Genomic DNA, 16,700 nt, shown 5'->3' with positions numbered 1-16,700 from the left:
CAGCTACTACACCCGTCATTATTCAAGTTCAGTCAAATTCTTTGCGCACCATTTGCATATTTTACCATATCACAAACACACTGCAGTGTTTGTGTAGAACAAACAAATCTGGCCTGGTACATCCTGCACATACCAACAAGGGCGGTGTCAACACACTGCAATACAATGCACAAAGCCAACACCACACAAACAACAAATGGTCCATTTTTAAAAAAAACTGAACATGAAGTCAACTGTCACTGGAGACCAGAGACAAATGCTGGCTCAAAATCTGTCTTAACTTTTTCGCAACATGCAGCAGGCCACCCACTGGTTGTACACACGTTGCGAGAATCATCGCAGCGTGTTGTGAGGCTCTGTGAACACGCTGCATGGATTTTTGCAGCAGGTTTCTATAATTAACCATGACCGCATTGCTCCGTTTTCAGTCAAACAAAGACTACTGATAGAAAATTCCTTTATCCTACATCACAATCTGTGACCTTTGAACACTGTCACTCTGAATTTCATTGGCTAAATTCAGTTCAAAACGACCAACCCCCCGTCACGCTTTCATTCTCACTATTGACACAACATGGCGAGGTATCGGAGAAATATCAGTGACAAACAAGTGGTTGAACTGATCTTACAAGAAGGTTCAGACGAGGATCTGAATATAGATCATTATGAAAGTAGTGGAGGAAGTGTCGAAGAAGAGGTTTTCACTCATGACATTCCAGAAAATGATGATAATTCATCATACAAAAGCGACAACGAAGCCGCTGGTTCCTCCAACACAAGTGATGCATGCGGTCAAGTTGATGGCGATGCGATAGAATTGTTCGCCAATTTTGAGTTGGAAGAGGACAGAGAAGACCCCTGTATGATGCTGACACCGAAACTGATGAATCAGACGACACAGGAGAAGACGATGATGGGACAACATGGGTGAAGAACCATCAAAATTTTCCCCAAGAACCCGACTTCAAACCCGACCCAGTGTGGTTTGCAAGAACACATGTTTGCAAACAATGACAACCTGACAGCTCTCGATGCATATCGTGTGTTCTTCACGGATGACTTCATGAAGAGCATAAAACATGAGACAAATGAATACGCCAGGTCAGTTATTTGACAACATTCTTTGTTTATTATTATTTATTATTTTTTTTATGAGTACATGAGTAATCATACGCATGCATGTGTACGAGCATGTGTGTGTGGTTCTCTTTGTGTGAGGAGGAGAGCTGGTATGCACATGTATGTTTGAATGTATCACAATGTATGTTGTATGTGTGTGTGTGTGTGTGTGTGTGTGTGTGTGTGTGTGTGTGTGTTTAGTGTTTAGAATTAGAATATTTATATAACATACATATAATGTGTTATGTATAAAACCATGTTTTGTAAATCACCTTTAGCTGTCCATTATTATTATTATCATTATTATTTGTATTTCTTTTTATCACAACAGATTTCCCTGTGTGAAATTCGGGCTGCTCTCCCCAGGGAGAGCGCATCGCTACACTACAGTGCCACCCAATTTTTTTGTATCTTTTCCTGTGTGCAGTTTTATTTGTTTTTCCTATCCAAGTGGATTTTTCTACAGAATTTTGCCAAAAACAACCCTTTGGTTGCCGTGGGTTCTTTTACATGCGCTAAGTGCATGCTGCACATGGGACCTCGGTTTATCATCTCATCCAAATGACTAGCATCCAGACCACCACTCAAGGTCTAGTGGAGGGGGAGAAAATATCGGCGGCTGAGCCGTGATTCAAACCAGTGTGCTAAGATTCTCTCGCTTCCTAGGCAGACGCGTTACCTCTAGGCCATCACTCCACATTACAAATTATTCATTTGTTATCATTATGTAACATGATTATTGTGTGTTCTAGTCTCTCTTTTTTCATTATATTGTACATGTCTTTGTGACTGTCAGTGTGGGTTTTTTTTGGGTGTGTGTGTGTGTGTGTGTGTGTGTGTGTGTGTGAGCTGATCTTTTCATGGATTAAAATTCAGTTCTGTATGAGGTAAACAATGTAATCATAGCGATAGTATAACTGTAAGTGTATGACAGAAGGAGAAAATATTTAATCAATGACAATGAAATAATGATAAAGAATGTTTCACTATTTGTTTTTGCTTTCTTTCAAACAGATGTGCCATTGAAAAGAAGAGACGACGGTGTGGGGGGACTGTTCCACCAAGGACCATCTTTTCAAGGTGGAGACCTGTCATCATCAATGACGTCCGGAATTTCTTTGCCTGCTGCATCCACATGGGCATGGTGAAGAAGCCCAAGCTGTTTGACTACTGGTCACGACACCCATCTCTGCATGCGTCGTACTGCAGTCAGCTGATGTCAAAGAACCGTCACATGGACATTCTTTCCTTTTTGCACATCAATGACAACGCTACGTATGTGCCATCTGGTGAAGACAGACATGACCCAATCCACGAAATAAGACCATTTGTGGATCATTTGAATCAAGTGTTTCAAAGCACATATGTTCCTACAAAGAATGCTGGTGTTGATGAGGCAATGTGCCCCTTCAAAGATCGCAGCAAGTTCCGTGTCTATATGAAGGACAAACCAACAAAATGGGGCTTCAAATTCTATGAACTTTGTGACAGTTCCAATGGCTATGTATTTTGTTTTGAGACGTTTTGTGCAGACAAGCGACTGAGCAACAAGCCGTACAATGTCGTCTTCCGCCTGATGCAGCCACTGTTGGACAAAGGTTATCCACTTTATGTTGATAACTATTACTGTTGTCCGAAGCTGTGTCATGACCTTGCAGCCTGAGGAACCATGGTGTGTGGCACTGTATGGAAAAACAGGGTTGGCATGCCACGTGAGATGTGTCAAAGTGACCTGCCAAAAGGTTCCATTGATTACCGCCACAAAGGAGCTGTTGTTGCATGTAGGTGGAGAGACAAGAAGGATGTGTACATGCTGTCAATAGTCCATCGACGAAGTCTTCACCTCACACAAGCTTGATATGAGCTGAAACAGAAACCTGTGGCTGTCATCAGTTACACTGCAAACATGGCAGGTGCTGACAACGCTGATCAGCTTATATCCTATTTCCCAATGCACTGAAAGAGTGTGAAATGGTGGAAGAAACTATCTTCCACCTGCTCACAATGGTCATGATCCAGGCCATGATCATACTGAATGTACACAGACAGCGACATGGCAGAAAAAAGAAGACCCTGCAGGACATGGTGAAGGATGTGCTGACACAGCTGCTGGCAGTGGAGGAAGTACCTATTGGGCATGTTGCTGTGGGTGACAAGCTGTGGCTTACTGGTCGACATTTCCCTGCCAGCATCCCGGAAACCACCAAGGCAAAACCTTACAAGAACTGCAAGGTGTGCTGTGCCAGGGCCAGGGCAAGCAGAGTGAGTCGAAAGCAGGCAACCACCCAGAGATAACAGACGTTACTGGTGCCCAGACTGTGGTGTGGCACTTTGTGCAGCACCGTGCTTTCAAATCTGGCACACTGAGAAAGACACTTGCAGCTAAGTGCAAAAACAGCAGATGCATAAAGGGACTGAACAGTGTATTATCTACAACTGAGCATCATGAGAAAGAGTGTACAATTTTGAAAAAATATGTGAATGTTTTTCAGTGGGAAAAATTGAACCTGGAGTGTAAACAGTGCAGGACGTCAACTTTTGTGTGAGTTCTTTTCATAAAAAAAAAGCAAACATGCACATGTGGATTTATGTGTGATGGTTCTGTTCATTTGGTGAGTAATTTTTTTTATTTGGTTCAAAACAGTGTGTGTTTCCTTCTTGTAAGTGTGTGGTAATGTTTACATGCATTTTACTTTAGCTTTTTTGTGTTGTTATTTACAATGTTTATTTCCCAAACATGATCAAAGTCATGAACTTTTATTTAAACCATTATAAACTATAAACTTTCTTCTTTTTTTTAATCATTTTCATGTACTATACTAGTCTATAGACACACAATTATCACTAAAAGTGGGTGACTATTATTTCTGTGTGGATTCATCAGATTTTTTTTTCAATCAGCATACTGACTATTTTCAGAGGCATCATTCAACACAAAATAAATTATTCTGTAACATGAAAATTATACCACTGAAAAGTAGAAAGAGTAATATTTTTACAATGATACCAACATAGTGTGCCTACATGCAGTAGTACTTCTACAGCAGACCGTATAAAAAGTCAAAAATGAGTGGTTCCCAGGCTACACTCAGGCCAACAGCAAGGTGTTCACAGTGTAACAGGACGTGGCTTGGGCTGCTGTGCTCAAAGAGTTATACTCAAATGATGCATGGATGTACTGTTGATTTTCTGAAAAAACTTTTGGTGAAAAGAATGAGGATAAATCTGTGTGGGAAATGTGTGTGTGTGTGTGTGTGTGTGTGTGTGTGCGTGCGCATGCATGTCTGTATGTGTGCATATGCGTGCGTTTGTTCATGCATATGTTCATGCATGTCTTTGTGTTCGCACACAAAAGCATGCATGGACCTGTATGCATTCGTAAGACAGACAGACAGGGAGAGAGGGCAGCAAAGAGACAAAAGGGGAAAGGGGAAATAAAGATGGAGCTTTCTGATCTACCTTTCCACCTGTGTTAGTGACACATGGAATCAAGGTTAAGCAAGTGCTCCCTACCTTTGCAAACTTCATCAACAGGTCATAGGTGATGCCCTCAGATATCATGGAGTCCTGCTTGTACTCTGGGTGTGCAGCCACTAAGTCACGGATCCAACGGGCTGTCGTCTTCAGTTCCCCTGGAAACACAGCAACAAAGTCAGTTGTTTTTTCTAAGTCTTTATACAGAATTTGTGCTTTTTTCCTACAGAACCCCCCATCCGTGATAGAATAATCAATAACTGACTGTAGTCACTCTATGGAAGGAAGGAAGGATGGAAGGAAGGCTGAACACCATTTACATGGATTGATGAATCGGAGTTTCATGACAATATATCATGCTGGCGGCATTTCTGTGGTGTGTCACTGACATGTATATATATATACAATTCCAGCTTAACCAGTATATCTGAGGTGACAGGTGGTGACAAGACAAACATGAGCGGACCTGAAGCACGCTTGCTGATGAGATGCAGGTACTGCTGCACAGTGCACCTGGTCTCCACGTCACACTCAATGTTGTTCAGATAGGTGTTGATCTGAGGCAGAATGCCCACAAAGTCATCCTGAAATACACACACCCCACCCCCCACCGTCATCACTTCATCCGTTTTGTCATCACTTCAGTCATTCTAACACGTCAAAGACAAACAAGGACAGACAGACAGAGGTATGAGACAGAGAGAAAGAGAAAAAACAAGGAGGGACAGACAGATAGACAGACAGCCAGCCAGAAAGACAAGAGACAGCTATGCAACTGATGAGAGAGCTGAAACACAACAGACAGACAGACAGACAGACAGATAGACAAGAGACAGCCATGGAACTGAAGAGAGAGCTGAAACACAACAGACAGACAGACAGACAGACAGATAGACAAGAGACAGCCATGGAACTGAAGAGAGAGCTGAAACACAACAGACAGACAGACAGACAGACAGATAGACAAGAGACAGCCATGGAACTGAAGAGAGAGCTGAAACACAACAGACAAACAGACAGACAGACAGATAGACAAGAGACAGCCATGGAACTGAAGAGAGAGCTGAAACACAACAGACAGACAGACAGACAGACAGATAGACAAGAGACAGCCATGGAACTGAAGAGAGAGCTGAAACACAACAGACAGACAGACAGACAGACAGACAAGAGACAGCCATGGAACTGAAGAGAGAGCTGAAACACAACAGACAGACAGACAGACAGATAGACAAGAGACAGCCATGGAACTGAAGAGAGAGCTGAAACACAACAGACAGACAGACAGACAGATAGACAAGAGACAGCCATGGAACTGAAGAGAGAGCTGAAACACAACAGACAGACAGACAGACAGACAGATAGACAAGAGACAGCCATGGAACTGAAGAGAGAGCTGAAACACAACAGACAGACAGACAGACAGACAAGCAACAGTCATAGTAAAAGAGAAATGAACAAGAAGAGACAACAGACAGACAGACATACAGACAAGTGACAGTCACAGAAGCCAAGAGAGATAACGAGCAGACAGACGGTCAGACAAACAATGGAACATGAAGAGACAGACAGACAAACAACAGTCATGGAATAAATGAGAGATGAACAAGAAATGACAGAAGACAGACAGACAGACAAGAGACTGTAAGAAGAAAGGGACAAAAAACGAAAACAAAAAACAAAAACCACAGAGATGACCCAGCACTCACACTGCCGTTGATGATCTCATCCACAGTCATCAGGCGGTACTCGTCCTCCACCCCTGAGCAGCATTGCAGGCGACAGGAGGAGGAGCACTCACAGGCCTCGGGGGGAGAGCAGTCTGCCAAACATCTCGTCAACATCAGTCGTTACCACAGACTCATCAAGTCATGGTAGAGATGTGCACGGTGTGGTGCAGAAAGTGGTGGATTGGTGTGTGGTGTTTTGGGGGGAAGGAATGGAGGGAAGACATCATTTTGTTTGTTTTGGGGTTTTTGTTTTTAAGGAGGCGTCACTGCATTCGGACAAATCCATATATGCTACACCACATCTGCCTGCCAAGCAGATGCCTGACCAGCAGCGTAACCCAACGCGCTCAGTCAGGCCTGGAGAAAAAAGAAAAAAAAATTGCATGGTGGGTAAATGGGTGAGGGGATGGATTGGGAAAGGATACTGATGTGAAATTGCAACAATGATGTGTACGTGTGTCAAGTCAAGTCAAGTCAAGATTTTATTTCATGATGGTAAATTGAATAAGCAACAATTGCTTTTTTACATCAAGCCATCAATGTGTGTGTGTGTGTGTGTGCATGCGTGCGTGCATGCATGCGTGCGTGTGTGCGTGCGTGTGTGTGTGTGCTTATGTGTGAATAGAATAGAATAGAATAAATTTTCATGTCATGAAACTTTAAGGTTTATAAGACAGAAGTACATAGATAAATGAATAAGTGAATAATTAATTAACATCATAAACTGGAACAGCATTCATAAAACATTTTTTTTCTAATCTTGTTAGTATGTATACATCATCTTTAGCATGAACTGACTGGGAATATTTCCTGTGTTATTTGAAATTTTGAATATCTTTTTTAAATTGTTCCCTTTAGGCTTTACATTTAAGGCAGTGACCAAGGAGATCGATTTCATCTTCCAATATGTCACAATTGATACACAATCTGTCTTCTCATAGAATATTCAAATAACTACCCTTTTCAATTTTAGGTCATGCGTCATTCGGAGTTTTGCTTAGGTCGTCTCTATGTAATTTTTGTTGTAATCCTGTGTGTGTGTGTGTGTGTGTGTGTGTGTGTGTGTGTGTGTGTGTGTTTAACTGACATGTTCTTTTACAAATATTCTTCCAAGATGTATGATGTTTTTGTATTACTTTAATGTGCTTGTTTCTGACATGTAAATTATTCAGTTTTCTGAGCTAATAAAGTTTGCATGATTTGGCCATTAACCCTCACTGCCCACTGTTCCAACCACTTCAAATCATGCTGTTTATAGCCAGCCAACAGCAAAGGAGTCACTCAGGATTGAATACCTGTCAGTTCTTACAACCATTACAAAGAAACCCTAATGATGTTATCTGGCCAATTAGAATCACTTTAAAAAGACCAGTTCATCCATGTCTCAATCAGTGCAAATGAAATTTAAATCAAGTGGGATTTTGTTTTGTTTTCCCATTCACCCAGCAAAACCTACTGATAAGAAATACCCAAACCCACTTCATCATAAGGAAAGCTATATCATCCCATCACTCCAGACCAACATTTTCAAAGAAAACTGATCTGAATAGCTTGTAGTGAAGTTTGTGATGTATGCACTTCAGTGATTATGGAAGCATGTATCAAGGGTAAACTGAATGAAACTGATTAGTTTGTGCTGTATTGAAGAAAATAAAACAAACAAAACAGAAGTGAAAGTAGGGTTCCAGACATGTGTTCCTGTTTAGTGGTTTGTGTGAGTGCACACTGACTTGACACGAAACGTGTGATGCAGGATAAAAAGAGTTAAAAAGTGTTCAAAGTATTAAAAAAAAAAAAAAAAAAAAGATAATAACAGAAACACCTTCAGGTGGGACTGGAAGCACTGAACATGACAGAGAGAGAAACTGTATTTTGTGTACGTTTTTAAACAAACCAATCATTTTGAGTTTTCTCTTCTCTCTGTTTACAAAGAGACACACAGAGAGAAGGGAGCAGGAAGGGAGGGAGAGAAGAAGAAGAAGAAATACAAGAGAATCAGAGACTAGAGAGCTGGAGGCAGACAGTAAGACAGACCGACAGACAGACAGACAGGCAGACAGACAGGCAAAAGTATCATTTCTTTGCTTGGAAGTCTATTAAAATACATCCATAATAAACAAGATCTTAGATACCATTTTTATTATATCACAATATTTTTGTTGTTGTTTACAAGAAAGAAAAGCATAGCATCATTAAAAAAACAAAACCCCAACGATCATATCATTCAAAAACTATAATCAAAGAAAACAAAAGAAAACCTGAACGTCTGAAAAGAGAAAAATGCAGAAGTGAAAAAGGTTCACCTAACATCACAACGATGACACTGTTGATGAGAACAAGTCTCTGAATGCATGCAAGATGCAGCAGAGTGTTAGACATGTGATTAAAATTCTTTCTGAGTCTTCAGATGCCAGAGAAAGGAACTGCATGCAGAGGGTTTTTTTCTGATCTGAATGATGGAATATTTCATGCCTTGAAAAACTACCCTATCTTCTAACCTAAACGGCGTCTGCCTTGTGTATCTAAATGATATCTTTAACTATCTCTGTGGTTTAAAGAAAATGCAACTCTACAAAGGAAAATGTGTATGTTTTGCTATGTCTTACCAGTGAGGACGTCTTTCCTGAAGTAAAACTTGCCTTCCAAGACACCATCCCTTTTGAATGCTGTTTTCATGTTCTCATCCACCTGTCACCACAACCAACAAAATCAGACACTGAGGAAACAAACACCTCCTCTCTTTTGTTACTGTCACAAAACAGCTACCACATAATGACAGCAAATCAGGTATTTTGCATGTAGATGGTGGTAGCTCTATGCAGTTTCCAATTAACCTGAACACTGATGACTTCAAAAGTCTGCCAGTAGATAAATGATGAAGAATGGTCACACAGTGAAAGAAAAAAAGCTTTACTTTAGCCTTTAAAATCCATGTGAACCATGACCACAGCTATCCACTTCCAGAAACAACAGAAAAATTTAAGGCTTTGCAATTCATGCATAAAATTACAATCCATTTGTAAACAGAGAAGTAGAATAAACACATCCTACTTTTTGGCATTTGCATCAAGATACGATTTTATCAGACCTGTAGTCATGAGATAGATGAACACTGCCTGTCTTGGCTGTGACCTGTGTTTTGGTTGTGTAACACTTTGTACCCCATCAGTACAGCTGCACTGCAGTTTCTGTGGACCCGCCCCACAACAGCTGAGTGCACTGTAAAAGCCATACTTCATAAACCAAACACACACAACATCATCAGAAACATGCTCAATCACCCTGAAAACTCTTGCCAACAACAATGAGGCTAAAGCCAACATGTTAAAAGTGCCAAATTTGAACACAATCAATTGAGAAAGCGAAACTAGCGGTACCCGCTGCACTTCAGAAAGACCCCCACTCCGTACCAGGGAAGCAGCTACGTGTTAGGGATAAATCTGCACTCAGGGTACACGCTGTGAAGGAGAGTGGAGGACGCTGACCTTGGAGATGGGAATGATGAAGTTCAGTTTGTAGGACAGGATGACCCTGGTCAGCAGCACGATGAACACAGTGTAGGCAGCATTCTCAAAGTCCGTCAGCTGGGCCTGCAACACACTGCCGCTGTCACACGTCTCAAAATACCCACTGTTCCACTGTCCACTACAACCAAACCTTCTGCTGGACTAGTGGAAAAGATCCTTTCATTTGTCTGTTGGGCAATCATTTTCTTCCCCACACATTTCAAATCATGAACCTTTTTTTGGCTGGGTTAGGGGGTGGGGGTGGCAGGGCAACCAAGTTTTGACTGTGTAACCGGGCAGTCAGCTTTAGTGCAGACCAGTGGCGTTTCCCTCTACCCTTTTTAACACCTCCATCCCATCCCCATTTCACTTTTCCTGTAACACACACCATATCTAATGAACTCTGTCTGCTCACTTGTCATTGCACAACCAGTAGTTTATTTTATAACCTGTCTCGGAACTTGGGGAGGACCAGTAGAAATTTTGGGAGGAAAATTTTATTTCTTTATCTACTGTGTCAAACAACTCAAAAATAGAATAGAGAATGTAGAAGTATGCAGTATGGAGAATGCAGAATTATGCAGTATGCAGATTGTAGAAGTATGCAGTATGGAGAATGTAGAAGTATGTAGTATAGAGAATGCAGAAGTATGCAGTATGGAGAATGTAGAAGTATGTATTATGCAGATTGCAGAAGTATGTAGTATAGAGAATGTAGAAGTATGCAGTATGGAGAATGTAGAAGTATGTAGTATGCAGATTGCAGAAGTATGTAGTATAGAGAATGTAGAAGTATGCAGTATGGAGAATGTAGAAGTATGTAGTATGCAGATTGCAGAAGTATGTAGTATACAGATTGCAGAAGTATGTAGTATGGAGAATGTAGAAGTATGTAGTATGGAGAATGTAGAAGTATGTAGTATGGAGAATGTAGAATTATGTAGTATGCAGATTGCAGAAGTATGTAGTATGGAGAATGTAGAAGTATGTAGTATGCAGATTGCAGAAGTATGTAGTATGGAGAATGTAGAAGTATGTAGTATGGAGAATGTAGAATTATGTAGTATGCAGATTGCAGAAGTATGTAGTATGGAGAATGTAGAAGTATGTAGTATGGAGAATGTAGAAGTATGTAGTATGGAGAATGTAGTAAAGAGAATGTAGAAGTATGCAGTATGCAGACTGCAGAAGTATGTAGTATGGAGAATGTAGAAGTATGTAGTATGGACAATGTAGAAGTATGTAGTATGGAGAATGTAGTAAAGAGAATGTATAAGTATGTAGTATGCAGATTGCAAAAGTATGTAGTATTGAGAATGTAGAAGTATGTAGTATGGAGAATGTAGTAAAGAGAATGTAGAAGTATGTAGTATTAGTATGTAGTATGGAGAATGTAGAAGTATGTAGTATTAGTATGTAGTATGGAGAATGTAGAAGTATGTAGTATGGAGAATGTAGAAGTATGTAGTATTAGTATGTAGTATGGAGAATGTAGAAGTATGTAGTATGGAGTAGAAGTATGTAGTATGGAGAATGTAGAAGTATGTATGGAGAATGTAGAAGTATGTAGTATGGAGTACAAGTATGTAGTATGGAGAATGTAGAAGTATGTAGTATGGAGAATGTAGAAGTATGTAGTATTAGTATGTAGTATGGAGAATGTAGAAGTACGTAGTATGGAGAATGTAGAAGTATGTAGCATGAAGAATGTAGAAGTATGTAGTATGGAGAATGTAGAAGTATGTAGTATTAGTATGTAGTATGGAGAATGTAGAAGTATGTAGTATTAGTATGTAGTATGGAGAATGTAGAAGTATGTAGCATGAAGAATGTAGAAGTATGTAGCATGAAGAATGTAGAAGTATGTAGTATGGAGAATGTAGAAGTATGTAGCATGAAGAATGTAGAAGTATGTAGTATGGAGAATGTAGAAGTATGTAGTATGGAGAATGTAGAAGTACGTAGCATGAAGAATGTAGAAGTATGTAGTATGGAGAATGTAGACGTATGTAGCATGAAGAATGTAGAAGTATGTAGTATGGAGAATGTAGAAGTATGTAGTATGGAGAATGTAGAAGTATGTAGTATTAGTATGTAGTATTGAGAATGTAGAAGTATGTAGGATGAAGAATGTAGAAGTATGTACCATGAAGAATGTAGAAGTACATAGTATGGAGAATGTGGAGAGTACAGAAGCAGGCTGACTCATGAAACTGACATGACTGACAGTAACTGAACTAATGGACCTATGACAATAAGCCAATAAAATTGCTTCGTTCAGAATTCAAAACTGACCTCAAATTAACATATTTTGTGAATGAACAACACACAAGTTTCAATGCACAGATACGCAGTGGTGCATTGGGCCTTCAGCTGATTAATCAATGCTCATTACTCTAATTAAGAATGTGTTCTGGCCTCAAAACTTCCACAATAGCCTGTACTGGGTGCCAAAGAGCACACACACTTGAGGCCAGTCAGTGCCACACTTCCGATGGAGTCAGCAGACAAAACTTGCCCTGTGTGGATGTCACCTGGCCATCTGCTTTTTCTACACTAGTGGTGTGTCCATCGAGAGATCGATGATGACCATCGTTGTCATCCAGCTGGGGGATGGGGGGAGGGTGGTGGTGGGGTGGGGGGGAGGATGCTCATGAATCTATCTGTGAATGCGCAGATGGCTGAATAGTCCAATCTGCGCACGAAATGTTTGCTGACAGTTGGGGCAGACAAAGACAGGCATATCATTGTCAGGGAGCTTGTTTGCCCGTGACTTTCTGGCCTGCCTCTTCTGAACAGCTGCAGCAGTCCTGTTGGCCTCGCACAACTTGGCGCCTTTGTGCACAGCAGCGCGCCATTTGTCACGGTCCACTGCAGATTCCTCCCAGGAGTCAGGGTTGATATCAAACGCTTTAAGAGAGACTTTCAGAGTATCTCTGAAGCGCTTCTTCTGACCTCCGTGTGATCTCTTCCCTTGTTGCAGCTCGCCATAGAAGAGCCTTTTGGGCAGCCGATGGTCTGGCATGCGCGCCACATGTCCAGCCCAGCGAAGCTGGGACTGCATCAGGATGGTGAAGATGCTGGGAAGGGTGGCTTTTGCGAGCACCTCTGTGTCTGGGGTCCTGTCTTGCCACTTGATGTTCAGTAGCTTCCTGAGGCATGTTGTGTGGAAGTGGTTCAGCTTCTTGGCATGTCGTTGGTACACTGTCCAAGTTTCGCAGGCGTACAGTAGTGTGGGGAGAACTACTGCTCTGTAGACCTTTAGCTTGGTCTCAAGACTAATGCCTCTTCTGTTCCAGACATTTGCACTGAGTCTGCCAAAAGTTGCGCTTGCTCTTGCAATCCTGACGTTCTCTTCATCGTCGATGGTTGCATTTCGTGACAGTGTGCTGCCAAGGTATATGAACTGCTCCACCGCACTGAGTCTCTGACTGTTGACTGTGATGTTGGGCTCAACGTAGGGTTTCCCTGGGGCTGGCTGATGGAGAACTTCAGTTTTCCTTGTGCTGATGGTAAGGCCGAAGTTCCTGCTGGCAGTGGCAAACTTGTCGACGCTGAGTTGCATGTCAGCTTCAGATCCAGCGTTGAGGGCACAATCATCAGCAAACAAAAAGTCTCTGATGATGTCTGTCATGACCTTCGTTTTTGCTTGAAGCCTTCTGAGGTTAAACAACTTGCCATCTGTTCGGTACTTTAGGCCGATTCCAACATCGCCATCTCTGAAGGCATCAGTAAGCATTGCAGAGAACATGAGGCTGAACAGCGTTGGAGCCAGGACGCAGCCTTGCTTGACACCATTTGTGACAGCAAAAGGAGCAGATGTTTCGCCATTGTCCTGGACTCGAGCCTGCATGCCTTCATGGAATTGGCTGACCAAGGAAATAAATTTCCGAGGGCATCCGTACTTGGCCATGATCTTCCACAGTCCCTCTCTACTCACGGTGTCGAAGGCCTTAGTGAGGTCGACATAGGTGGAGAACAGATCAGCATTTTGCTCCTGACATTTCTCTTGCAGCTGCCTTGCAGCAAACACCATGTCGGTGGTTCCGCGCTCTTTCCGGAATCCACATTGGCTCTCAGGCAAATGACCTTGGTCAAGGTGTGCTGTGAGGCGGTTTAGTAGGATCCTGGCAAGTATCTTGCCTGCGATGGAGAGCAAGGAAATGCCCCGATGGTTATCACAGGCTTGCCGGTTCCCCTTTCGCTTGTACAAGTGAATGATAGATGCATCTTTGAAATCCTGGGGGATCGTCTCTTCTTTCCACATGAGTGAGTACAGCTGATGGAGCTTCTCAGTCAGCACAGTGCCTCCATCCTTGTAGACCTCTGCTGGTATGGAGTCTGAGCCAGGTGCTTTGCCACTGGATAGCAGACGGATTGCTTTCTGGGTCTCAAGAAGTGTTGGCGGATCGTCCAGTGCTTCGTTGATGGGGACTTGTGGGAGACGGTCTATGGCTTCATCATTTATGGAGGAAGGGCGATTTAAGACACTGCTGAAGTGCTCAGCCCAGCGTTCGAGAATTTTCTCCTTCTCGGTGATCAAGGTATTCCCATCTGCACTGAGGAGGGGGAATGATCCTGAGGATCCCGCAGATTCTGCCGGATCCAGACTTCGCATGCATGGGTAGACACACCCCGGGGGCCAACTGCGTGTGGCATGCACACAGCACAGTGGAGCTATATGGCCGTCGGTGGCTCTCCTGAGCCGACGCCCTTTTATGGATCTCCATAAGGGTGTCTAGCCACCTGCCTCACCAGTCCCGGAAGGGAGCAGTGGGAGTGCCGGTTTAGTCGCCGGCAACCCGACCCTGAACAGGTTGTACTGGATTACAGGTTACCAGTAGCAGATCTAATGACCTGACCTGACATGCTTTTTCTACACTAGATGAACCCCATCTTTCTGAAGGACAACCAAGAAATGACAGTTACCTCAATATATTTCTGTACTGGATTAACCCCATATTTCTTTCTTCTTTTTTTTTCTTTTCTTTTTTGCCCCATCATCTGCATCTTTTCAGTGGCATTACTTCCACGCCGCTCATTCCAAGTTCCCCATACACAGCCACACCCGGGTTTGTCTGCCAGTCCCAGTGCCAGCAGTCCACAGGGAACCATTGGTGTTAGGTCGCCAGGAGGCCACACACCAGAGGAGACCCTGCACTGCTGCTGAGTCACTTTGGTAGTGTCCAGTGATGCCTGTTCTGATAGGACACCACCTACTAACCACAATAATGACTTAGTCACAGAGCCAGATTGAGTGAGCATCACCCACATAGTAGAGACCACCACCACATCCCTCCAATGGCAGTCCCCCATGAATCCGCCAACACTGAAGACCCTGACAAGACTCATCAAGTGGGGAAGTGGAGGATGACCCCCATATTTCTGAAGGACAATCAAGAGATGACAGTTACCTCCATAGGCCTGAACTCAACACGCCACCCAATGTTGGACTGGGGTGGGGGAGGTTTGAACCGCATCGTCTGCCAGTTGGTTGACTGGATGTTCTGCAACACAAATGACAGTGATCTTTTACAACACATATCTGAGGTGACACTAGAGTTTATGCAGACATTTGTGGATGTGGCCTGTGAACTTCACATATGCTCATGTCATCATTTATTACATTTGCATGTGCATATGAACAAGCACACATTTAAACACAAACACACAGGTGTGTGCATGCGCGCGCACACACACACACACACATACATATAAGAACACGCACACACTAACATCACTTACTGTGACACACACACACACAGACACACATACAGTCACACATACATGCACACATACGCGCGCGCACACGCACACACACACACATACATATAAGAACACGCACACACTAACATCACTTACTGTGACACACACACACAGAGACACACATACAGTCACACATACATGCACACACACACACGCGTGCACACACACACAAACACACACACACACACACACATGTACACGTGCACACATGTACATGTGCACACACATGCAAGCACAGACACAGATATAGATACACACACAGACACACACACCTCAAAATGATCTGTGTCCTCTTCATTATTCTGCTGCAGTTTTTCACTGAACAGGGAGATGGGATCTCTGATGAACAGGTGAGCAAGATGACGAGCTAACATGTTGTCCACACCTGACACACACAAGAGGCACTCAATTACAAGTATGCACACACACACACACACACACACACACACACACACAAACACACACACATAATGATCTTCCTTATATACTTTAAGAATAACATACCAGTATGCACACACTCACTGCATCTCTCTCTCTAAGATGCACACTCACAAACATATACAATACACACATGCATAGATATGTGCACACATCCACACATGCATGCACACATATGCACATACAGATATCATACAAATACCACTCACAAACCCAGACACAGACAAACACACACACACACGCGCGCATACACACACGAACACACACACACAACACAGACTACACACATTCTATTTGTCAATTCCCTACCTCCCCTCCTCCCTCCGACACATACAACACTTCTCTCTACTTCCCTCTCCCATACATATCAGTGAATGCATGTATTGACAGAGCATGCAATCCATTGCCTGTCCCCTGAGATCTGTTCTTTCTATATGTCCTTTACATATACTTGGCCAATGTGAACATCAACAACAGCACATGGCCCCTGTCTGTCAATGACTATGGGTGGGAGCACATCTGTATCCAAATGTCCAGGTAAAAACGCTGATTCTTAGGGCAGCCTGCTTTCTGTGAAGCCCTTTCATAACCAGCTATCACTTTGTTAAAAAATCATACATGCTGATACACACACACACACACACACGTGCACGCGCACACACATTAT

At 42.7% G+C, this 16,700-nt stretch overlaps 1 protein-coding gene across 4 annotated transcripts in view; it reads right to left on the bottom strand.

Moving 5' to 3' along the window:
• The window catches only part of LOC143291164 (glutamate--cysteine ligase catalytic subunit-like), a 67,542-nt gene that overhangs the window by 15,708 nt on the left and 35,134 nt on the right, over positions 1–16,700 (bottom strand). For all 4 annotated transcript variants that reach the window (XR_013056478.1, XR_013056479.1, XM_076600865.1 and 1 more), the window contains 7 exons: positions 15,868–15,980; positions 15,244–15,336; positions 9,809–9,913; positions 8,930–9,011; positions 6,303–6,415; positions 5,060–5,177; positions 4,633–4,751 (listed from right to left, as the gene is read on the bottom strand). Coding sequence is in view for 2 of the 4 variants with exons in the window: in XM_076600865.1 (XP_076456980.1) it covers positions 4,633–4,751; positions 5,060–5,177; positions 6,303–6,415; positions 8,930–9,011; positions 9,809–9,913; positions 15,244–15,336; positions 15,868–15,980 (743 nt within the window). In the remaining 2 variants the exon portion in view is untranslated. The remainder of the gene's footprint in view (positions 1–4,632; positions 4,752–5,059; positions 5,178–6,302; positions 6,416–8,929; positions 9,012–9,808; positions 9,914–15,243; positions 15,337–15,867; positions 15,981–16,700) is intronic.

The sequence above is a fragment of the Babylonia areolata genome, chromosome 16, assembly GCF_041734735.1.
Source record: "Babylonia areolata isolate BAREFJ2019XMU chromosome 16, ASM4173473v1, whole genome shotgun sequence".
NCBI lineage: Eukaryota > Metazoa > Mollusca > Gastropoda > Neogastropoda > Buccinidae > Babylonia > Babylonia areolata.
The sequence above is the reverse complement of the archived record's forward strand: the minus strand, read 5'-3'. Positions and strand labels throughout refer to the sequence as shown.